The 24,806-nt window shown below is 47.6% G+C and overlaps 1 protein-coding gene across 1 annotated transcript; it reads right to left on the bottom strand.

Moving 5' to 3' along the window:
* Nucleotides 1-6,887: 6,887 nt before the first annotated feature.
* Nucleotides 6,888-24,159, bottom strand: LOC311439333 (uncharacterized protein). Its single transcript, XM_084524868.1, has 8 exons — nucleotides 24,102-24,159; nucleotides 22,971-23,166; nucleotides 12,884-12,963; nucleotides 12,229-12,447; nucleotides 10,590-10,710; nucleotides 9,457-10,062; nucleotides 8,263-8,344; nucleotides 6,888-7,258 (listed from the first exon to the last, which is right to left on the bottom strand). The coding sequence occupies exons 1-6, from the start codon at nucleotides 24,106-24,108 to the stop codon at nucleotides 9,900-9,902; spliced, it is 786 nt and encodes a 261-aa protein (XP_084380994.1). The 5' UTR covers nucleotides 24,109-24,159; the 3' UTR covers nucleotides 6,888-7,258; nucleotides 8,263-8,344; nucleotides 9,457-9,899.
* Nucleotides 24,160-24,806: the final 647 nt, after the last annotated feature.

Here is a 24,806-nt window from a genome sequence, read left to right as displayed (position 1 = left end):
CCACATTCTGCCATTAATCTGCTGTGACAGGGCTGCTCTGCTGCCCACGTTGATAGCATCTGTATGGAAGGAGGAACAGATGATCAAACCACACATAAATCGACTCCAGGGCTGAAATTAAGAAGAGTCCCTTCAATGAAACTTTAAAGGCTTGGAAATAGTTGACATTTTTATAACGTACTGCTGATAAGACAAAAATCCCACAAAAGCTTCTCAGTGCAAGAGTATATGGAGGAATGCTGAAAGTCATAATGCACTGCTCGTTTAGAGCATCCATAAAGGATCCAGCTGCTGAGAGGCAAGGTACAAATGAAGAACTTTTTCTCCCTAAATACTTTTCAGTTTAGCAAATACTGTCTCCAGCTTCCCAGATGCTGTAGACAACCAGAGCAGGGCAAAAATAGATTTTCTGTTTGATGCCAGTTCTATTAAAAAAATAAAAAAAAAAAAAAAAGGAAAAATAGTTAGAGAATGGAGCAAACATTTTGTTTGGTTGCAACATTTTGGCTTCGAGCCTTTAAAAACATCCAAAATGAACCTGAAGGATTTTGAAATAAAGTTGTGGCAAATCGGAAGATGTTGAAAGGAGTGCTTCAGCTGCTTTGAAGTTTGGGCACTTGTTTTTTTCTCTTTCTCTTTTTGTTTTTTTTTTTTTTTTTTACATGAACAATTCGACTAAAATGACATTTAGGTTTCACAAAGTGACATTTTCTTTCCAAGAACACTTTTGGCCAAAAAAATGTCACTTCTTTGTGTAGCAAACAGATACAAAGAGTAAGCTCTCCAAATGACATTCCTTAGAACAGCTCCAACCCATCCTCAAAAGCAAAAAATGAGAAGCAAAATCCAAAAAAACATAAAGTGAAACCTTCAAAGTGAAGCACGTAAGGCAAAGTAAAGTAATGAAGACAGCCTTATGTTTGCAGGAACTTCTGACTGCTGACATCCACTTGCCGAGGTGCAGGTAGAAATACCACCATGCTCCAGGTGAATCTGAAAAAAAGTGATGTAAAGATGAGTTCATAAAGCTCCTCGCTCTCAGAAAAGAAGCTCCCCATTGAGAAGACCTCACTGAGGAGGACTGCTGCCCGGCTGGGCAGAGCAGCCCTAGTGGTGAAGGCCACAGCCTGCCCCATGGCCTAGCAGGGCCGGGGTGGTGGGACAAGTTAACGCAGCCATCCCCTGGCTCAGGAATGGGCCAAACCAGGGAAGTCCCTGCCAAGGAGAGCCCCCAAGAGCCAGGGAAGTGCAGGACCATGTGGCTCCTGGCCGGCTGTGGGCAGAGGTGAGGGCCAGCCCTGGTGATGCTCCCAGGGCTGCTGCACATGGTGACATGCACCAGGACATCCGTCTCCGACCTAACAGGCCTGAAAGCAACCACATGACTCTATTTGAAACTAAAGGAGGAAAGTGCAAAGACTTTGAAGTCAGAAGGCGTATAATGAATTCGGCAAAACTTTGTATTTCAAAGCCGGTTCTATTTGCAGAAGCCATCTGCCCAGAGAAAAGCTCGAACACGCACCTCTGACAGGAGTCAAGAGAGTGGAGGGAAACTGAGCTCGCTGAGGATGTTTCACATCACCTGTTCCCACAATATCCGAAATGTCACTTTGTAGTGCAGCAGCTTCCATCCTTATATCAATTACAACATTTACATCCAGCTCCCCCGAGGTCGCTGGCATTTGAAGCAACTGTCCAGTCCAGTAGCTCCCAGCACTTTCTAATGAGATATGCCAATAAAACATCACTGCTTGTCCCTCCTAATGATAACTACGAGCTCTCTGGATCTTCCCCTTAAGCCACTGTCTCACTTATCCCCTTATTGAGATTTATTGATCTCCCTTCTCTGCCTTTCCCTGCACTCAGTCTCTAAGCTGCGTGCTGAGCTGCAACCCCACAGATGTCTCCAGCCAAGAAGACAAGGGGCAGTGCAATGTGTGGCCCTTCTCAGGAACCCACGAGCCAGGTTAAGGCAGCAAGCAGAGGATGCAAACTCACCCCTTGAGCTGAGCCAGCTGCTGGGGCAGCTTCTGCCACCACCACCACGTCCCCAGGGCGCCCATCAGCCACGCTGCTCTGCGGCGTGGGCTTACGTTTCTGCAGCGAGGCAGAAAAAGAAGGATCATGTAAAGCTCAGAACAAGTCTGTTTAAGAATTCCCTCTGATACCGCTAGCCTTTCATACAGCACATAAGAGCCATTAAAATTCTGTCTGATAACCAGCTTCCTGAGAGCACAAGAGCTGGGCGATAGCACGTCAGCGCCAGGCTCCACCGATATTTCTCCTGGCTTAAAACAGAACCTTAAGTAAGCCTGGAAGTCACCCGTGAAACAAACCCACGTTGTAGACTTTGAGGATGAATCTTGGCACCACGAGGAAGAGGAGAAGAGCAGAGGTCATTCCCATGGGAAAAGGATGAAATCCTTCCCTGGGAGCTTGCATCAGCCGCCAGGCAGAGCAGCCAGAGGGAGGCTGGTCATGGCCACGGCCCTAGCAGAGCCAGGAGCTGCATGGCCGATGTCCACCCACCTGGGTCTCTCCCCAGCTCTGCTTCCAGTGTTTGCAGGCCTTGAGGGATCATCGCTGTCTTTGACCCTAATGGAGACAAAAGTTATTGAGGAGACAAGGGAGACAGTAAGTCGTCAGAGAGAGACAGATATCATGGCTGTATAAGCCTGGCTTTATTAGAAATCAGCTAAAAAAGGTTCCTCTTGCTCCTGAAATCTTGGCTGTCTTGTGAGGTTCACAGGACGCAGCCTGTTGTGAGCACACACTGTTCCCACCGCTGTAGTATTTCACTACATAATAACTTTTAATATATGTTGCTTTAAAACATTCCTGCCAAAGAGCTATTTCTTCACCCGTGCTAGTTTGCTCAATAAGTATCAGCGTTTACTCACCTGGGCTCACCTTCCTGCCTTGCTGGTGCCGTGGCAGCAGGTGAGAAATCAGCCCCTTGCCCTGTGGCAGCACAGCCCAGAGCCCTGCCAGGAAAGCCTGTGTAGCACACTGAGGAAGGAAAGTGTAATGAATTTTCCTGATGGCCTTGAGACAGGAGCTTTTGGCCCACCTTTGTATGCAGTTCTGTCAGTCCAAGAGGGTGGTTTTCTGTGCCTGTAGCTCTGCCTGAGTGCATGGACATAGATCCTCTGGGCCGTGGCAGCAACTCAGAGTGATGCTTCAAAGCCCCTGGGTCATGCAGACACACGCCAAGGTCCCAGACACGTCTATAACCCTGCAACTGAAATGAGATTGCTGCCACTGGAACCCAGTCTCATCTCTGATCTTACAAGCCTAATAATTAAAATAAGGTAAACCCATTGGTAGACCCAGAAGGAAATTCACACCAGATCCTTCCTGCACTAGCACAGCATCCTAACAGCAGCCACCTGAGCCACGGGACACCTTCTCCAGCTGGTTTCTGCCAGGAGAGGCACACACAGGTACAGGAACTCTCTACAAGATTTTAGTTCAGCTGCCTCTTCCTTGGCACATGCCTATGCAGAAGCACAACTCGTCATGAAGGGTTAAAGAAGGATGTGGCCAATGCCAGCAGCTGGGTTTTTCCATCCTTTCTTTTTAAAATGGCAACATTACACATGTTATGGGGACATTCCAAATGGAGCTTTTTTTGTTGTTATTTTTCTTCTCTGATACAAACAAATGGCTGGTGGAGCAAGCTGCTGCCTAAGCTAGTGGTGAGTGGATTGCTAGGTTTCAATGCACAGAGTTCGGCACTAGATGTAGCCTGGGATGAGATCCCTTTTGGCCCCCAAATCATATATGGCAGGATGGAAGAGCACCAGAAGTCGGAACAATTTCCAACCTAGAACAACAGCAGCAACCCCTGGTTCACCACTCCGACCCCAGCCCATGGTTGCAGGAGCAGAGGACATCCTCCTACAGGGAGAAGGTGCCTCACCACGCAGCCCAAAATGATGGATGTGGCATCCAGGGTGATTGCTCCCAAGGCATTTTAAGTACATACAACAAGGAGTCAAGAAATTAAAGCAACAACAGCCAAATTATTTGCACCCCAGCAATATGCAACTGATGCTTTAATAGCGACCAGCAGTACCTATGCGTCAGCATTTTGGAACTCCGATCATTTCTTTGTCAGACCAAGAGGAAGAGAAGGAGGTTGGTAAAGACAAGCTTAGTCCAGGCTGGGCACTGATGTGGGGGCTGTTGCAGACACCTCGCTCTCCCCTGCTCCAGGAGGTCTGAGACAGCAGGAGCAGGGCTGTGCTCCAGCACAATCTGGCATTTAAATGGCACTCTGCTTTGAAGAGTGTCTGCAATAAAACAGCATCTTCTTGCTGAGAAGATGTGCTCCCAGCAAGGATCAGGGTCGTATCTGCTGATTTTAATGACAGAAAATGAGCTTGTGACATATTAGTGGTGCTATCATTGCGGAGCTAACGTGGCCAAGAGATAATTAATGGAAGATGTGTGGTTGAGCCTGCAAGTCCTAGATTGGCTCTTGAAAAATAAACTGCACTCCCAATACAGCTGGGAAATCAAACCACGGCACTGTGAAAGAGATGCTGTACAATGGGAAGTGGCCTTCTGATAAAGTGATTTGAAAATTAGAAGTGTTCTGGGTAAGTGTCTGTCTGCCAGTCTGTGCTCCTCTCCTCGGTGTTGTCCTAAATACCCCCCAGTTTCCCCACCAAGTCTCAGCGTTATGTAGCTGGTGACTCCTGCTGACGCATGTTGGTGCATTCAGCTGAACCACACGCTAGCACGAAGCAGAGCTCACCATATTTCTGGCTGTAGAGCCAGAGTAAACATGGCCCTGTGCCCAGACAGTGCTGGCAGTGGCTGGGAAACCAAGACTGGGAGTCTAACAAGAGAACTGGGAAAAATCTGCTCTGCTGAAGACACGGGGCAGGAGCCCTTCTGCCACCGCCCAGCACACTACGAGTGCTCCCACAGCCCTATTTCGGTGTCAACAGCAGACACCACTCTTCCCCTTCCCTGATTCTTCCTACCCTTCACAGCCACTCACCAACCGTGTCCCCATTCCCTACCTATGCCCAAGCATCAGGCAGAGCTGCCAAGGAACAGGGGCTGTCCGACAGTTGTGCTGCTCTGCCGCAGGCTCCCTGTGTGGCTTCTTCACATCATGTCACGGTTTCTCCCCAGAAAATCACTTCCTTACCTCCCAGGGGGCTGGGAGGAAGAAAACAGCAACAACCACAACGTGTGAAGTTATTACAGCCATCAGTCCAGGCAGGCTGTCAGCTTTAGCACGCAGGATGCTAGCACGTGTGGTCCTGGGAGCATTCCCAGCAGCTGCCCTGTTGGACCTGCAGCACGGTCCTCTGGAGAAAGCGCCTTTGGGCTCAGGGCTGGACCACATGCTGGACCATTTTCTGCCTCAGGGTGAGAGAATAAACCTCTTTCACCACCTTTCTCCTCTCCTTCTAAGAAAAGGCAGCAAAGGACACCTCTGCCGCCCTGGAAATGAAGCAGAGGCTCGTGCCCTGCTGTGTGGCAGTCCCCTGATGGGAAGAAGCTGAGAAGCCGTACCCAGAGCCTCCGCTCCTCCCTCCCCGACAAAAGCAAAAGCTAGGTGTGGACAGATGCTGTCAAACTCTGCACCACATCAGCTCTTGCCACAAGTGCTCCCTCGCCTCAAACCACCCTGGGAGGAAGCACAGCGTAAACAGTCTGGTGAGATCTGTTCCAGACGCCTGCTGCGGCGCATCAGAAGATTAACATATTAACTCCGAAAAGCCCAGTAATTTTAAGCAAAGCTCTGTACATAAAGCGAAAGAAGTTTTGCAGGGATCAGCAGAGTTTGTCTGGTGCGGGGCAACCAGGGAAACCTGTTAACAGCAGACTCTGGGGATAATTGAGAAAATTATTCAACGCCGCTTTTGAAGGACTTTTGATTACAATATTGCCTGCGTTGGTAATACTTTGCTCCTAATCTTTTCAAATACACACGCACAATGGCTTGCTTATCCCTAGCTTCTGCCTTACAATCAGACACAAACACAGGCTCTGCTCCTTCTGGGGCTCCAGCTGAGCAGGGTAAGCCAAATAAGACACTGCCAGAAAGATCATGGGCAAACACGTCCATCTGATGCAGGAGGTCCATTATGGCTTTTGGCACGGTAAGTAGCACACGCAACCAGGCCCTGAAGTATTACTCGATGAAAGCCACAGCTCACACAATTACACAAGCTGAACTAAAGCACCTGAGGCCGAGACCCCCCAGCGCATGGGCCAGCAGGGAGTGAAGGTGGGAAGCGAGAGCCACGGGGAGCCCAGCATAATGGGACCCGATGAAAGGAAGGGGAGCAGCCCCATGAGCCATCCCGGAGCCTGGCAGACTTCTTCTAAGGAATTTTGTCACTGCAGCGAGGCAACCAGGGCAGTCTGCTCACAGCCAAATGCGTTTTCTGTGCAAAAGGGAGGAAGAGGTGCATGCACAGCTCATCCATGTGTTCACATGGAGGAAAAAGGGGCATATCCAGGCTGTGCTTGTGTGCCTGGCCTGGCTCACACCAGGGCCCCATCTCACCCCAAACACCACATCCCCAGCCCTGTCATGCATCTGCCCTCCCCTCGCTCCTGAGCAGCATCACATGAAGTGCCCACCTGCGACAGCCGCCTCGGTTTGAACACCCACAAACCAAACCAGCCCAGAGTCCCTGCCTTCCCCCAGGGTGGGTTGCTTTTGAAGCCAGTTATTCTCATTTTGCTGCCAACGCTCCACGTGCAAGCTGCTTGGTGAAGGCAGGCTGTTGTCCCAGTTCCATCCCATCCCCATCTTTCACCCCTGCTTCACACGAGGAAGATGCATATTGCATTTCACATAAGCCCAGGCGTATGTGAATGATTTTGTGTGACCAGCTACGTATAATTATCCTAGATGTAGGCCTATAAATGAATCATTAAGATCTGTATCAGCTGGTTATTTAATGTGTCCTGCTAATTAAAACTTTGTGATAAAGACAACTACAAGCTTTCTGTAATTACGCCTCTGGACAGCGCGATGCATTTCCAACTAGTATTTGCAGTCCTGGGTGTGTGTTGACACTTAAAGTAGGGTAGAAAATATAGGTTAACTGCTGCTCTTAATTGCTCTTTGTTAATAAGGTTATTGTAGGATTTCATTGTACAACAGCCCGGGACTCTTCTGCATAGTGTACAGTACAGGCACCGTTAGGTGATGACGCACGTGCACTGCGTTATCCTTCCGTATATATGGAGAGTCTGTGAAAACTCAGAAAGATCATTTCACCTACAAAAAAAAAAAAAAAAAAAAAACATGTCTGGCTTTGGATACTTCTCATTTGGGGAAAAGAAAAAAAGAAAAAGAAAAGTTGTCCAAAGTCATGATAGAGGAAACACAGCACATTTCACCCTACAGGCTCAAACGTGTCGTTTCTTGTTCAAGCCAGAGATCCTGTTTGTCTCACCACACGCTTCTCTTGAGTAAGGTCCACAAATCTGAGGTGACCGCCAGCTGGACACAATCAGTGTCAGCAGGAGAAAACACAGTGACTTGGGAAGCACATCAGACCCTGTTTCATTTGCCTGAAAGGGAACTATGTTAAGTTGGCTTCGATCTAACTAAGCAGGTCTAATTCAGCTTGTTGCCAGTCTCGTTCTCTCAGAATATGGCTTCAAAGGGAATATGCCTATGTGCGAAACAGGTAGGGACTTTAAAATGTTTTCTTGCAATGGCTATCAGTGTAATAAAATGTCAATAACAAATGATAAATGCTAAGTAAAAGAAGCTTTTCCTAAGCAGCTTATGCTAAGAACATAAATCTTCCCCCACTACCAAAAGACTACATTAAGTGTAGTTCTTCTAATCTCGTCGGCAGCCTGGTATCACTGCCAGGATAAGCATAAGATCAATCGCCTCGGTGGCTCTTCCACTGCAAGCACTGCTTGGTTAATCACGATGGGAGATGACTGCCCTTGTGTCGACATTTGGCGTCTCCTGGGAGGACGCTCAGTTCACTCCTGTTGTCACTGGAGCAGGGCATGTTTCACCCAGGGGAATGACTCAGGTGTAACTTGTTGGCTCTTGTTAGCCACAGAGCATTGCTTAAACCCTAAAGTCCACATCCCATGGGAGCAATGCACTAATCTATTGTAATCTGTGGTTAACTTCTACAAACACTAATTTGAGAGAAGATACAATGAAAGCTATAGAACAGCCTCTCAAATGAATTTAAATCCCCCAAACGTGACCTGGTAGAGTATGCACCACTGTGGCTAGCACCAGTAACTCACCTAAAAACTTTCTTCTCCACGCGTTTCTTTCCAGCTTCTCATATCCAGCCTCATCCACAGGGTGCTGCATCTCCAAAACCTACTGCAGGACAAAGCTAGAATGCCTTAGGTAAAGAAAGTCTTTAAATATAAAGTTAGCATAAGTTAACATTATTACAGACAGACTGACCTTGTGCCTGCAATAGCATAAGGTAGTATCTAAACACTTTGGCCATATCAAACAGCAGGTCTTTTGTACAAGAAAATTAGCAAAGCCCAGTTTCCTACAGATCTAGCTTTGCACCATCTTACAGCGGGTCCTCTGTTTCTTCTGAGCAACTCTCACAACACCGTGGAGGTGATTACTCCACAGTCATTCCTATCTCAACTATTCCTTGGCATGGGGTGAGGTCTGAGTTTCGAGTAAGGCTCTTTTAGTGCCCCACAATAACAGAGATGGTCCTGTGCATCTTCTCTGACAGTCCCTCAGGGGAGCACTCCCAGCACAGCCTTGTCCTCTGTGGGAGCATTTCGCAGTGCTTCTCTATCCAGTGATCTACTTCAATTAAACTGATAGGAACTTAGCTACGTTTGGGACTCCTGCTTAGAGTTTATCAAATGTGATTCAGTTTGGTCAGCCTCAAATAAGGAGGTACAGACCGAGCAAGAGTTTCAGTCTCAAATCTCTCACGGGACAAAGAAGTCCACGAGGAAGGCCTTAGGCCCGTGTGCGCCAGCCCCAGCCTGTGATGGCTGAGACGACGCCAGCACATTGTTATCAGCCTGTGGAGAGGGACTCTGGGCTCAGAAAAGAGGGAGATAAAGCCAAAGCTGCCCATTAGTTCCTCAGCAAGCACCACCCTCGCTACTGTCTTTGAGGAACGTGGGATGCAGCATTAAAATTATGAGATTTTAAACTGAAAGTAAGCTCTACTCCATTTGCCCTCGGTGTACAAGCACACCAATATCTCTATACACGTCACTGTCACATCTCAGACATCTTTGCTCTTCAGAAGCATCTCACAGAACAGTCCCCCTGAGCAGTACTTCCCAGGTAATAGGGGAAATCAGACAGCAGGCAGCCCACAAAGGGCTCATCTCTACATGGCTCAGCCCTGTTTTTTTTTCCCAGCTATCAGTATAGCTACTTCACCAAAATGCTTGGGACAGACAGAAAAACATTTCTATGGGGTGGTAAAATCCAGTCAAACTCACCGTTCTGTCAAAATACTTGGAAAGACAGCTCATCCCTGTCAAGGTTCACACCTGAGCAGTATTGTAGGGCAGGAGCAGTAGGTGTAGGTGAAGCTTGGCATTAACAGCAGATGGAGTGCAGAGATGGAGTTCAAACAGGCTATACTGTCCCTGGGCCCAGCAAGCTTCCTTTTGCATGAAACTGGGACAACAGCAGTGGGAACACCTAAAGCATAAAGGACAGGGAGGGGAAAAGTTACCTCAGATGGACCCCAAACTAGTCTTGGAGCCATATGCAGTGTGAACAGGGCAGAAGGAAAAGCCTAAAGCCACTTGATGCATCCCTTGCTTGGTGAGCAACTCCGTGCCACCAACTTGAGAGTGACTGTGCCTTTCTGCTTGCTTATTGTTTGGGTGCACTGGCACTGATGGAGAATGCACAGATTCCCATTGCACAAGCTATTTCACTGAATAGCAGAGGCACTTGAGCAAAGGAAACAGGAAACACAGTTTCCCGTGCTCTGCAGTACTTCTCTGTGGCCTTTGAGTGACATCATCCTGGCATTCTCTTCCAAAAGCAGGTGGTTGCAGGCATTGACTGATGGTAGGAAACGAATTATCACCTCCCTGAAAAGATATGGAAACAGAACGGGATTACATGTCTTACTCAAGGGCCAGAAGGAAAAACGGGGTCAAATCCAGAATTAGAGTGAAGGTGCTCCAACAAGAGGCTCCGAGCTCTAGGCTTGCGTGCTGCCTGGCACAATGAGGCCATAATCCTGCTGAGGCCCCCGGGCAGCACAGCCGTATGCATCAGCATGAGCTTCTAATCCCAGCCCAATGCCCAACCCAGTAGGCACCGCCTGACTCACAGAAGGGATTAGCCGGCAGAGCGTAAACAATCGTTGCGGGAGTCGCTGTGCCCCTTGCACAATCGTTTTGTGCTGACTGCACAGAAATTCCTGAGAAAATTAGGATGTTTTGGTGAGACATAACTGAGATTTTTCAAACACAAGCAATGGGTATTCTCACTCTTTGACCCTAGGGATAGCCCATTAATATCATTGAACATTATTCCTAAATCTGAGTCAAGCAGATTAGCAAGGATCGGAGCTCACATTTGTACCACGAGGCAATAAAAACAAACTACTTACACAATGATCCTCTGAAGCATCCAGACCATGTCTTCTACCTTTTCCCAAAAACAGGTCCTACTTTCTTTCATCATAAACTGCTTCTGCCACAAGGCAGAACATGTGGGAGAAGAAGGGGGTGCTTGGGAAAAAACAGCAGAACTTAGAAAAATTATCATTTCTTTACGAGAATGAGAAAATTGGAGATCAAATTTATGTTTTTCTATTAAAACACATGCTACTAGCCTAGGATTCAATTCCAGGAATAGCTGAGGGCTGGCATGTAGGAGAAAGTCAGAATTGCTTGAGTTACCGTAACTCAAGAGGAACTTGTCTGAGGACAGCCAGCTTGGCTCCGCCACCAGCAGCCACATCACAGACCACACTCAGTCTAATCACTGCAGTTTCACCGGGCTTGGGCTTCACCAATCACTTCCCAACAGAGCTGCATAAACCACCTCAAACTCAAGTTAGAGGGGGACATATTAAACATGAGTCGACCGGGGACAGTCTTCAGGTTATGCTTCAATTTAGCAAAGGAAAAAAATGGTGTTCTGTTGTTGCTGTTCTTGTTATTTAATTTCCTTTTGTATTCAGCCTTTTATAATTTGTGATGGTTTTATCTAATTTGTCTCTAATTTCACCGCCCTTTCCATAAGAAAAACAAGATATATTATAATAAATCTGACCTAAAGCTTGCCAGTCTGGATGCACGGGTAGAGGAGACGAAATAAGCTCTCACAAAGAAGGGTTATTGCTAACCTTGTCAGCAAGCATAAAGAAAACCAAGGGGAGTTTCATGTGTTAATTTTGTTATCTTTCTGAGGCTTGTGATCTCAAAAACCCTCAGGGATATTTTGAGACGCTCCCTCTCTGTCAGGTGCAAATAGGCAGCGTGCTCAGCATGTGTTCCTCAGATCCACAGCAATAACAATGAAATCACGATTATGATAAATGGTGATCAATGATAAAATAATGGTAGAAGGAGCAGGAGCTTCTGCCTGCCCACCTGCCTTTCATGCACCACTGCAGTGAGCATCTGTGATAGGCACCCATCTCCCCTGGTGGGACCAAATCCTTTCTTTTTGTCCAGGCAGGGCACATACTCCCACACAGCTGAAGTCGAAAGTGCATTTGCTATTGACTTCCGAAATGAAAGGGATTTCAGTGTGAAGGGCTGGGCCCTGACAAGGAGCCCTTTAAGCTTTGTGCGCTGGCAGAGCTGATGGCAGCGATGAGCACTTTGTTGGTCACGTAGTTGGAGTTGTCGTTTTGCACGAGCAGCCTCTGATCTGGGGACAACCCATGAACAGCGAGGAAGATATTAAATCAGATAAGCACTGCCAAGGCATCAGAGGGAAGGGAGGATAGCATTGGCCTCTCTGGGAAAACTCTCCCAGTAGCCCTGAGAGAGAACCAGTTTAACTAATGGGGTGAGCTATCAAACTGCAAATGCTGTTCCCAGCTACAACGTGCTGAAGTGAATGTCCCTTCTGGAGGAACGATCCAACTTACCCTTCTCTTTCAGCTGTAGTTTTCAGCTTGCCCACATGCTCACAAGACAACCTTCACGTAGATGTCTAGTCTTGGTGGTTTTCTAATCACAGGGGCTGAACATAAGAGAGGCGTATGCCAACTTACTATATTTGTATCCACATACCTTTTGCAGAGCAGACTAAACAACAAGAGAAACACCAGACCAAGTAGTTGTTGCTGGATCCATGTGCTTGCTCCCCTCGACCCAAAGCAAAGCCTGCTTTCTGAGTCCAGTGCAAAGTCTCCCATTGGCTTTGAGTACTGCCAACTACACACAGGTTAACAAGGACACCAAAAGGAAACAAACCCTGGGGCTGTTCATAAAGATCTGGAAGCAACGTGCCTGAAATAAGAAGAGTAATTCAGTCTGCATAAGCATCCATCACATGTACAGACTGTTTTCATAAACGTAACGGTGGTGGAACAATAAAGAAGTTTTGTCATTAACTGAGAGATCTAGGAATTACTTTGGTGCACCTCGTACTAGGCCTGGCAATGATCCAGTCACGTATGGAAGCAGAGAGGTTGCTGCTTATGGGTACTGCTGCCCCCAACATGAGGTGTGCTTTGACTACAGAACATCAGAGCATCCTACAATCCACTGATTTTCTAGGTAGTGGAGTAGGAGGCTGCATCTGACTGAATAACTGATTATTCTCTTAACCCTCTTCCTTTCCCTGCATCTTATTTCCAGGTGGGCAATAAGCTAGATTACCTTTGTGATTACTAGAGTATCTTTGCAATGCAATGATAATAATAATAACGATAACACTCCATACCTGTAAAGGAGAAGAAATCTTTAGAAACAAAACAGGGCCCAATGCTGGGAAAAGGCTCATGTTCAGCTCTGATCACGAGGCTACAGAAAGTCAAAAAATGTGAAATTAGATTCCAAAAGACAGTTATTGAGCAATGCACAAGAAGAAGACAAGATCAAAGGCTTTGCCAGTTCACCACATGAGGAAATTCCTTCCTATCCTAAGCACAGCCAGGGATTCAGCAGCGTGTCCGGGAGCAAATATCATAAGGGTTGATCTAGCTTGTTTTTATCCAGACGTGACATTGGCACTCAGAAGATGATGCTGGGTTTTGATCTTGCCTTTCAATAGTTACACAAGGAACGTCCTACGGCAAAAAATTCCTAACGCTGATTAACCTTTTAGGCCAAAAGCCATACTTTCCAAGTGTTTGATCTAAATTCGGTTATTTTTTAATTTCCAGGAGTAGACTTTTGTCTTCATGTTGCTACTTAGTTCACATAGTTTCCTGTGCAGGTCCTGAAGATCTCCTGAAGACACGTCAAACCCTGCGTGGCAGCCTAAGGCCCGGTAGGGGTTAATGCATTTAAGCTGTGAAAACATGTTCCTGTAAGCAAGCGGCAGCAGAGCTCTGCAGAAATCTTGAATCTGCAGTAATTTCACATACAAGGAATGCCTTGTGGCTCTTGATGGAGTCAGGTTGCTCCCGTAATTTCCCTCCCTGGGGTGGTGGTGGCGGATCGCCGGGAGGGCAGGCCGCGTGGGGCTGTCACCAGAGGCACCTCGTGGGAAGGCGCCGAGCGCGGCGGGGTTCGAGGAGTGCGACTGGAGCCCGGGATATTCAGCACTACAAAGGATCCCGATCCTTTAAAATGCTTTTCGCCGCTTACAGGCCAAAATAATTAAAAATTCAGGGCATACCATGTTTGTGTACTGACGTCTCGCATGTCCAGACGCTTTACGCTAAGCCCTCCTAAAGGCCGTATAAACTGTTCCTAGTCTGTTTTGGCAAGCTGGCCTGGTGGTTCCTGCTTCTGATTAGAAGTGTTTCCTTCCCCACTCGCTGAATCCATCCTCCAGTCAAGCCATGGCACTGGAGCAAAAAACAGCAGACCCAGGGGGGTCATTTACAGTCCCCAGGCCTGGCCGCCCGGTGGTACATGGCACAGGGAGAGCAGCAGCAGCCCTCCTTGCAGTTCATTACACAGCCTGGCGAGGCTTTTTTGTGTAACACAGCTTCTCCCAAACCAAAGCTATGCTCAGGTGTAGTCCAAGGGAGACAGTCCAAAACAGCGTTTTGAGGTAAAGCACTACAGACGTTGCAATTATCCCAAAACTAAGCACTGTACATTCAGAATGAAAGAGGCACTGAGAAATACTGCAAGCCTGGCTGAGCTTGGAAATAAATACTGCAGCCAAAGCAACTTGCCTTTTCTTTAAGGTGATTCATTATCAGAACCTTAAAACTGTAATAAAAGTACAGGCATGGAAGTGCAATCAGAGGGCAGTAGTCTGGTTATCTTACAACGATTTAAGTTTTAAGGTCTAAAAATGATAAATGCAGAATCTGAACATGAGACAATAAGACAAAATAACATTACGCTACAATATATTTGCAACAGCTTTGGCAAACCTCCTCCCGTCTTCTCCTCTATTGCCCAAGATAACGTATAAATATTTTTCTAGTTAAAGAATAAGATATCCTGGTGCAAGGTGGGGAGAGATCAGACTCTGAGTAAGACCTGAGGAGACCAAAAAAAGGGAATGGGTGAAAGAGGAAGTCTGCTTCTCTATATCTTTTATTCTGTTCTTGATCATAAATTTAAGATCATAAACATGAAAAAGGTGATAGGTGGAAAGAAGAGAGCAAAGATGCAAAGCCTCTGCATTTTACGTCAAGAGCAAAAAACACTGAGAGCCCTGCTTTTGTGTGCTTACCCATTGTTACAACCAGTGTATGCCTGTCATCCCAATTTGGGATCTGCAAGCAAAAATGCAAAGTCTCTCTTTGCATTTGCTATTACTCCTCACCAAGACGTCCAAAGGGAGGCAGGGAGCCCTGCACAGAGCTGTGCGAGGAGCTGGAAGCAGAGAGGAGAAAATGCAACCCTTTGTGGCTGCATTAGCTCCGTGGCAAGCAGCAGCAGCACAGGAAGGGAGAGGCAAGGGAAGCATTGCTACCTGAATTGCAAGAGTGCATGTAAGAGTATTTCTTCCCAAGTCTTCAGTGCAACCTGCAGCAGCAGCTCCTTAAAACCAGATGGGATGGAAGAGGCACAGCTCCCTTGCTGGGTTTGCCTTCTAGCCAAAGGTCAGCTCGCACTGAGCTTCTGTCCTTCCCGACACATTCACTAGTCACCAAACCTGATAGAGCAGGGAGAGAGAAGGAAATCGATGGGCAAAAAGGCTGATCGTGCATCTGTAACAACATGGTTTACATTGGTGATGCTGAATCTTCCTGCTGCATGTCTACTCAGCCTCCCATGAGATCTCCAGATCATATTTAGGATGCTGTCCAATTTCAGCTTAACTTCTTTTCATTTTGCAGAGCAGTGGAATTTAAGATCTGGAAGTGCTGCAGAGCCAGTACACTGCAAATAGCAACCAGCGTCTTTCTGCATCACTGTACCCCTGGAGCTCAGCCACAGGGCAAATCCTTCCCCACCTATGGATTTATCTAATCTTTTTTCCCTGTTCAGACGGGAGTTTTATGCTAAAACACGAAGACACTGTTCCAATCCTGTGCATAATCCTGGTCTCTCAGACATTTTTCTGACCAGCATCATCTGATGTGTGACCTTCAGCCTCCCCACGATGAGAAGCCTTTAGGTGTTTCCATGCAGTTTTACTACCCATGTAGGACAGTAAGTAGGACAATAAAGACTTTCAAACCTTCCTAAACAAAGCTATTTGCTCACAGATTACAGCAAGGAGGTTTGCAGCCACCTGCCTGCATCTCTGTCCCCTCAGGTAGCTGTGCTGCCAGCAGGTCCCACGAACCTGGCAGGAAACCCAGAGACTCCAGGTCACCTACTTTTGCCTCTTGCTCTAGAGATCACCTGCTCCTTGGTGGAGGCATTTCTCTGTAAGGCAGTCTGTGGCACTTCTGCCCGCTCCCCTCCAACTAGGATTTTCCATGTGACAGAGCCATTTGGAGGCGATGACTACCAGTGGCTGCCAGGGCGGGGTGCCACAGGGTTGCTGTGCCTTCCACGTCTAAGACTGAGCTGGTTTCCTGCCTCCAAAAACCTCCTGATATTCACCAGAACAGAAACGAATTCACAGGCTGCTGCTGGCGCTCTCAAAACCCTCACTGTCTTTCCAATTTAGGAAATGGAAAATAGAGGAATTCTCAGAATCTGCCTTCCCTACATAGGATGGGCATCGTACAAGTTGTACCTTGCCGGCTTGGGCTCTAAAACCTTTATTTGTCTGAGCTGAAACCACAGCACTGCTTTCCATGCGTACTGTGTGAGTGCAGCTCCTGACCAAAGACAAATTCCCAGCAGGCTGCCCCTGTTCTTGCTGCGGGTGCCCAGCCGGGACCACGCACGGAGTGCATGCACGGCAAGTACCAAGCAGTGGGAAAGCCTTGTGAAGGAAAAGCGAGTCTCCTGTTTATATTTCGAGCTAGTATTTCGTGTAAGCTGTGATGTTACAAAGTCAGGCACGTCCAGTATTATAAAGACGTTTCTCCTTGCCCCTTTGTACACCGCTTGACAGAAGCAAGACAGAGTTTCTGACGGATGCTGATGAGATGAGCTATCTGGTTACAGAGCTGAAATATTTGGGAAGGACACGAGATGTAGCAGAATCTATTGCCACTGTGGAAAGGGGATTTAATTTCTGAACTATCCACACGTGGCAATGAACAACCTTGTCTCTGCCCTCTGGTGACAGCCTGCAGGCACCATGCAATTATGATTAAAGCCCTTTATTGTTTTTGTCCCAGATTAGATTAAGTTGGTATTTAAAGATACAATTTTCTCATTGCATTGTCACGCCAGGATAGAGACGTGGCTGTCTGTGCGCGCTTACTGGGCAGCAAAAGGAAATCTGAATGCTGTGAGGTAAACACAGCTGGCATAACTCCCGATTTCCAGGAAGAGCTGGAGAAGTAATTACAATCCTTCTAGATTATTACTATTGATATTAATTCTTCATTTTCAGTTTAACCGGGAAAACAGCTTAAATGAGTTCTTACAGCTGCTACAGAGGATGCAGGGATGAGAAAGCCACTGCGATGCGTTTCTAGTAGGACCTGCAGCAGCAGCAGGGCTCCCCCTTCCTGGCCACACCAAACTCAGCACCCCCTGCTCCCCAAATCAGCCCCACCTGAACTGTCTTGGTCCAGAGATGTTCACAAACAAGCGAGCTGATTCACCTGGGGCCAATTCCTGCTGCTGTCCTCAGGAGAGCTCACGAGCACTGTGGTAGTGCCCGTGCCCACAAGCCAGCCCTCTGCTTGGGAGGCTGGTGCAGCAGGGGTGCTGTGTGGAGGACGGAGAAAGCTCATCATGCAGATGTGAGGGCCTGGGATGAACATACCTGAAGACAAAACACATACCTCCAGCCCTCCTCTCACACCCAGGTCATGACCTACACAAGGATCATTGAGCTATGCACTCCATCACATAAAACAATAAGGTAACTATTACTATTAACATTACCACAATTTTACACGAACAGTAGCTCACTTGAGGGCTGTAATGTCATCGTGCCCAGGCACACAAACCCTGGTGACTCCGTGACACTCTAAGTGACCCACTGATACAGAGCAGCCACCTTGTTGGCCAGCAGCATCTCCTCACAAGTGTTATCCTTGGCCTAGGCATCACATGGGCTCTCCAAACAGATCCTCATTCATCTTGTGATGTTTTTATCCAGTTGACATCAGACTCTGGTGAACCTTGCATTTTTGCTGCTGGTTCCAACCCGTCGCTTCAAAGGTCAGCATTATTTTGTCTCACAGGCCAATTTTACTAATCTCTTTACACTCTGTTTCAATCACTTTAGCGCAACAGTTTGCACATTTGTTCTGGCAGCTGTCAGGCAGCAGGGGAAGGTGTGTGGACTCCCCTGTGAGAGCAGCAGTGACACCTTTCCCTTTTCACCCAGCACTCCCGTCCTTCATTGCACGCTCTGATGGGGTCAGGCTGGGCTCCGTGCCTTCCCCAGCCAAGTTCCCCCGTCATCTCCCAGGGCCTCATCCCTTGGCACAGAATGCCTTCTCCTTCCTCAGCCCAGAGAGAGGGAAGGAATGGGCTCCAGCCCACATTTCCATGCTGTGAAATATATAACCACCTGTAAGAGGTTTGACACACACGATAATTTTGTTAAACAGACAAACGTACAGAGCACAGGCTGCCCAGAGAATCTGTGGATGCCCCATCCCTGGAGGTGCTCAAGGCCAGGCTGGATGGGGCTTTGGGCAACCTGGGTTGGTGGGAGATGTCCCTGCCCATGGCAGGGGGTTGGAACAGGATGCTCTTCAAGGTCCCTTCCAACCCAACCCCTTCTCTGATTCCACAATTCTGTACAACTGTTTTTACCTCCAAGCTAATCAGCTCTAGGACATACTTCTAATTCTGGGGAAAATAAATAAATGAATCCTTGTTTCTGTTCAGTAAACACTGCAATGTTTGTAGAAGACAAGTTGTATTTTTTCATGTAAAAATGTTGTGAATTGCAGCTATATGCACAAAGCAGAACTCAGTTATAACTACAGCACCATGAGGCAAGGCAAGGCGAGGAAAAAGAGTGTTAAAAATAAATAATAATGGCTTCCAATAATTTGGATACAAAACACACATCTCATTAGCTGGATTCCAGCAGTAAGTATCAGGTGGGTCCAAGTGAGAGACAAACCTAAGAAATGCCACCAGAGCGAGCAAAGGATGAAAAAGAGCAATGCATGAGCACTCGCCAGTGTCTAACACTCCCAGCTTCAAGCAAAAGGACCAAAGGTGATGGCGAATTGCTAACTGCCCACACATCTTCAGTGATATGGGTATGAGGGAAAGGAGAAACAAATGGGCAGGGAGGTTGAGGCGGCATGACAAGGTGCACCAGCCTGGAACTGAAAGTGCAAAGGAGACATTTAATGAGTCCCATTTAAACCCTCCTTCATCACCTGAGAGGCAATAAATGGTTTGCAGGGATTTCTCCAGGCTATTGATTATTAAGAAAGGCCCAAGGGACTCCGCCTGCTGTCTTACAGCAGGTTTACTAGGGAGTCTCCTACACATCACCCAGGAGGAATGGACCTGATTCATCTCATAAAGCGTGGTCAGTCAGCCCCCAGATTATTTTATTTTTTTTCCTGCACGGATCCAGAAGGAAGCCTGGAGAATTGAAAATCACAGCTTTTTACCGTGAAGGCGCACACAAAAAAAATGACAGAATCCAGTTTCAGTGTGTCATTTATCAAAGTCAATGGGAGTTTTGGCAGCGGTCACAATGGTGCCACGCAGCAAGGATGGCACACACGCAGCCAGTGAACTACAGACCAGAGGAACAGAGGTGCCACAGGCCTGTTGCTTGTGGCACTAGAAGCACTGAAGTATGTTATATCAACAGAGCTTTTCCCAGCGTTACAGGTTTGCTTTGCCTTGTGCGGGCTGTTGCCTACAGTCAGCACCAAAACATCTCCGGGGCCATGTTACTTCTGATCCCACACCCAGGTAAGGTTTTGCTTGCTGTCCTAAATATCAGCTGATCCCTTCTGCTCTCTCTGCCTTCCTCTCCCCCAAATCCCTTGCCTTTTATATTTACTGGAGAAGTTCCCCAAGGCAGAGAGGCCTTGGACACATGGTGGTGCAATAATGCTCCCAGTAGGCCCACCTTCACGTGGAGCTCACACGTGCTGGGACACAAATGGATCCCAATGATCCTGATTTGAAGTGATGCGGGGAGAGACCTGCAGCCCACTCACTTATCCTACTGGCACCATACTCTCTTGCAGCCAGGCACTTTAATACCTACCTCAAATTGCTAAATGAGTCGCCTCAGCCTGCACTCCAGCCTGGGTATAGCTGCATGGGCTGCATTCCCAAGAGTAGGGCATGTTTGCTTGTTTAAAAAAAAATAAACATTTCATTGACCCGTTCAATGGCACATCTGGAAACTCTGATTTAGGAAGTGGGTTTGTGCCATTTTTAAACAGAAAAAATACTTCAGCTGCTCATGAGATGCTGAGAGTTGTATCACATATGCAGAAAATCTGTCAAGTCCCCATAGAAGAGATGGGTAAGTGTGGCTCTACATTTATTTTTTAAGGCACTTGAGAATGTGGTTTCATAACAGGCATCGCTGAGAATCCGCAACTCTCACAAAGGGGGCTGGAAATGGGAGTACAATCAGCAGTCTTAGAAGATCCTGTCTGACATGCTCAGGAAATAAAGGCCCCAGAGCCCCTGCAGAGTAAAACCCCTGAAAAATCTAGTTGTAGAGAAGCATTTCACTCATAGGCAGAGCATGCAGCTTCTCTCCCTTTCTGGGCTCTAGGAAAAGCTTTCTTTTGACTTGCCTGAGATTGTCCTCATACTTCTTCAGCATTCACGTGATGAGCTCCCACCCATGTGCAGACCTATCCACACGGCTGGCCACCCTGAGCACTGCCTGGGGCCCTCTAATTATTTTTTAACGATCTAACCAAAGACCTGACAGGAAAAAAAAAAAAAAAAAAAAAAAAAAAAAAAGTGACTTCTGAATAAGAACATCCAGAGCTTTAGTGCACCAAAGAATATTAATTTCATAGCTTTAGTGGATTTGACCTAATAACCACTTGTCTGCAGCACCCACTGCTCTCAGGTCCCTCTGCTGCTTCTGCCCACCTGGAGTAAAACACCAGCGAGCTTCTGGGGCAAGGAAGAGGAGAAAGACCCTTTGTAGGGGGTCCCAGACCCTTCTTCTCGGAGCCACGCCAAGTCCCTGGTGCATGCAGCCCACACGGCCCCTTCGAGGGGACGGCTGCCATGAGCAGCACTGCAGCAGGGACCCCGCCAGGGTTGTTCCCAGCTCTCTCCTCCCACTCACGTTCTCCCAGACCCTTTTTTTTTTTATTATTCTGACTTAATTGGGCGCGCTCCAGATGGCACACACCTGCACAGAGCCTCACTAATTACGCTGCGCAAATAAATGCCTCATCCAGAGAAAATAAAGGAGGAAGAAATTAGCTAATCACCCTCCCCGGCTATATCTCTGAGGTGTTTTACAAACACGCACCCCACTCCATAAACCAAGAGCACGCGTTCATGTCTGCTCCCTTCTCTTGCCCAGTGCCGCACCAGGGCACGTGCCAGGAGCCCCTGGTACCAGCACACGAGCTCCGAGGCAGCCCCGAGCCCTTCCCTGTGCCCTGCCGCATGCACACACAAGCACAACGTCCCTGGCAATGTCCCCAAGCTCCTCTGAGGAGCTACAAGAAGGCCTGTGGAGGAGGAAGAAGAGTGGAGCAGAAATGTGGCACGCTGGACCCAATTTCGCACTACCAAAACTCCAACTTCGGCTCTCCAGCTTGTTCTGGGAAAAATAAAGAAATCTAACGTTGCTTTTCAAAGGGAGAAAAGAGAAAAAAGTTTGTGTTTTCAGCCATTGCCCTTGAAGCCAGGCCCACCCAAAGTTCCCAAGCACTGAGGACTTGAGGCACTTGACCCAAAGATGCTCCTGGACGTAGGCCTTGGGGTCTGCACAGCACAGTTTGGGTCTGAGCACTCCCAGGGGCTGCTCTTTGGCAGGCTGCTGCTGAAACAGGCCAGCAGGAGCTCAGGGCTCAAAGCAGAGCCCCAAAACTGTGGCACAAGTGAAGGATGGAAAGAAACCTGTGAGAGACAGGGCGCGTGCGGTGCTGGGCACGTGTCGGAAACCTGCTTTCACCGAAAAAACAGGGCAGTGGTGCTGGCAAAAGCTCAGGCATTTCTCCTTTCCAAGGGCACCTGCTCTGGAAGCAGTGTCCGATTGGTAACATACAGGAGATCAAACAAGAGCAAAAGTGAGGAAAAGAAGATAAAAAAACAATCCTGGCAGGTTTAGAGACAAAGCGTGGTGATACACACACACGCTTTAATTAGTTCCTCCTCTGAAAGTGGGAAAAGGCCTCACTCAAAAAGACAACTTGCTTTAAAAAAAATAAAGTGTTACTTATTATTGTTGTGGGTTTTTTGTTTATCTTTTTTTCCACGCTATATTTCAAGGATGCTCTTTAAAGGACCAAGTGCTGTAAGAGAGCCTTTGACTTTTTTTTCCTCTCTCTGTCCTTGCCTTCCACAGCTGGGAGAAAAATCTAAAGGGCCTTAAATGAGTTTAATATGAAAGACAAAAAAAAAAAAAAGGCTTTGAAAATAAGCAATGAAGGAACACTCTGTGTTTGAACTCCACACAGAAAATTAAAATCAAGGGAAAGCAGAGCTGAAACTGTAGAGCATCAAATTTTTATATGTACATGTATATATATTTCGATCAGAGGACTCAATGTCTGCCTGCTTTCAATGGGACTTTTGTAAGGAGGGAAGAACAGGGCTCTGTCTTACCACAGCTCTGTGCTCTGTCTGCTATCTCCAGTCCCCAAATTCTGCTCCGGAGAGGGGCAGGACGCAGACCTTCCCAGCAGAGGGGTGACAAGAGGGGACAGCAGGGCTGCAGCTCCCTTCCATGCCCCACAAACGGCCCCGATTCAGCAGGGAACAGCAGGCATGCTCCGCAGGTGTTCACACATACATACAGCCTGCTCCTCCCATCCTCCGAGAGCCTCGAAGCACGGCACATTGCTGGGTATTTAAGTATGAGGGTGCAAGTGGTGCACGCTGCAGCCCCAGCGAGGCAGCCCCCCTTTGGTGTTGAGGAAAATAATCTACAGGCAAGGAGGCTGGGCCATAATCCAAGGCAAAAGATAGAGTTTCCTAAGCACTCAACAGCAGATGAAGGCGATTCTTGCCACTTCTACTGCTGTGGTTTCTAGGAGCAGCAAGGAGGATGATAGGATCACATAATTATCTAGGTTAGAAAAGATCTTCAAGATCATCAAGTCCAACCGTCAAGCTGACCTACAGCGTCCCATCACTAAACCACACCCAGGGTGACTAGAAAGAGTCTGTTTAAAGTCACTTACCAGCTGGAGAGGGGGCAAAGTTGCTGGAGCTTCAGCCAGTGCCTGTTGGTTTCCTCGACACCGCATGCTGGTCTCCAGGGGCAGAGCCACGACTGTGCAATGACAAAATGTGCTTTTTTCTCTTCCTCATTCTGCTCCAGAACCTCCCCTACCTTGGACAAACCTCCCACGAGCCTCTGTGCCCCGGCTTCCCCACCTGGGAATAGGAATGAGCACAGCTACTCACCAGTGTGAGCCGCATGGTGTGGATGCTAAGTGCTTAGATGAGGTATTTTTTCTCCCTTCTCCTCCCATGAACACAATTTCCCTCCTACATGGGTTAATATTGAGAGAGAACAAGAGCTGTTTTCCATTCTGGTATCTTCTCCAGTTGCAAGGAGCACATAGTGGTGCCATTTGCTTTAGATGAGAAGAATTTTAGCATCCACAAGAGCACACAGACCCAGCTTCTGCCTGCTGCCCCATTGCTCTGAGAATGGGATCGCTTGGCAGAGTGATCACAGCCACAGGGCATCGCTGGAGAGATTACCTCTGGAATAAAAGCTAGGTGATGGAGGGAGGCAGAGACGCAGGCATTAGCCTCTGTGTGCTAATGCCGACAGCTCTCAGGGTGGGAGAGGAACAGCAGAAATATCCCGTTAAACATTTAGCTCTACAGGTTTACATCAGGAGACATACACGGAGGTGTTGTTTGCATGGCGGGCATTATTGGCAGAGCTGGGTTTTTAAGGAATGCTTTCCCAGTGCATTCTTCTTGCCAGGAGAATATGTAGGGAAATTGTGCAAGCGTAAGGGATACATCACACACATACAGAGATGAACATTTTTTCTTCCTTCTAAAGAATGGTTTGTTCCTCTTTTTATAAGGTATTAATAGAAGAGAATCTACTTCTGATGCTTAGATGCAGCTTCTCAGCTTCCTTACACAAGCTCAGATCTGAGCTGATGCAAACCAGCATGTTTATACAAAAGGAAAAGCAAGCCGGTGGTGGTTTTCTGCTGTTGATTTTTGTGCCTTTGTGGTTGGGCCTCTTTGAGATAGCAAGATACAAATGTAGGAAGGAAGCTTTTTCTGTTGTCGGGTTAAAAATGCACAGTCATAGAAAGACAGTTCTCACTCTGAGTACTCACATTTCATGTAGTGTCTGCAGTCAGAGAGAAGGTTAGTGGGAATGCCAGAAGAAACTGATCAGCTCCTGAAAGAGGGGAGAGATTAGGCATTACTGTGAATTAAACGTAGTAAGGTTATTAGGTAAAATTTGATGGAAGTCAGCAGGCTGAGATCTTTTCAGGTAATAAGTGTTTTTGCTGTGCATGTATTGCACTAGGAGAGTAAACCCCAGTGCCAACAGCCCCTGCAGACTGCTTGCTCCTGCTGTTATAGCTCTGCACTAAAGGATGCAAAAGGCAGACAAATCAGCCCCACCACCTCCTGCCCACACCAGCCGCCTCCTGGCTCTGGGCAGCGGGGCCTGATCCTGCTGCAGCAAAACCAGCCTCTGGTCACTCGGAAAAGCCCTCACGAGGTGGGTTTGCCATGCCCACCTGAGCCACCTTCACTTCTCATGTCTGCACCCTGGGCTTCCCTTTTTCAATCTCATCCACGACTGCAGGGAGAAACTTTCCCCCCCTTCTTTTTTCTTTTTCTTTTTCCTGCAAAAAGGGCAACTGCAATGCAACACCAACCTCACAACTCTGGGAGCTGCAGCCGTAAAAATTGAAGCACCAACACGTGCACACACACTCAGTCCATGAGACTGTTGTGCCTGCTGCTGTTTCTCCTGTCCCCGTTGCAATGAATGGCAGTATCGCTGTCACCCCAGGGCTGTCCCCTGC

The sequence above is a fragment of the Aythya ferina genome (assembly GCF_964211825.1).
Source record: "Aythya ferina genome assembly, chromosome: 1".
In the NCBI taxonomy this organism is placed as follows: domain Eukaryota; kingdom Metazoa; phylum Chordata; class Aves; order Anseriformes; family Anatidae; genus Aythya; species Aythya ferina.
This window is presented reverse-complemented; position numbering and strand designations above follow the sequence as displayed.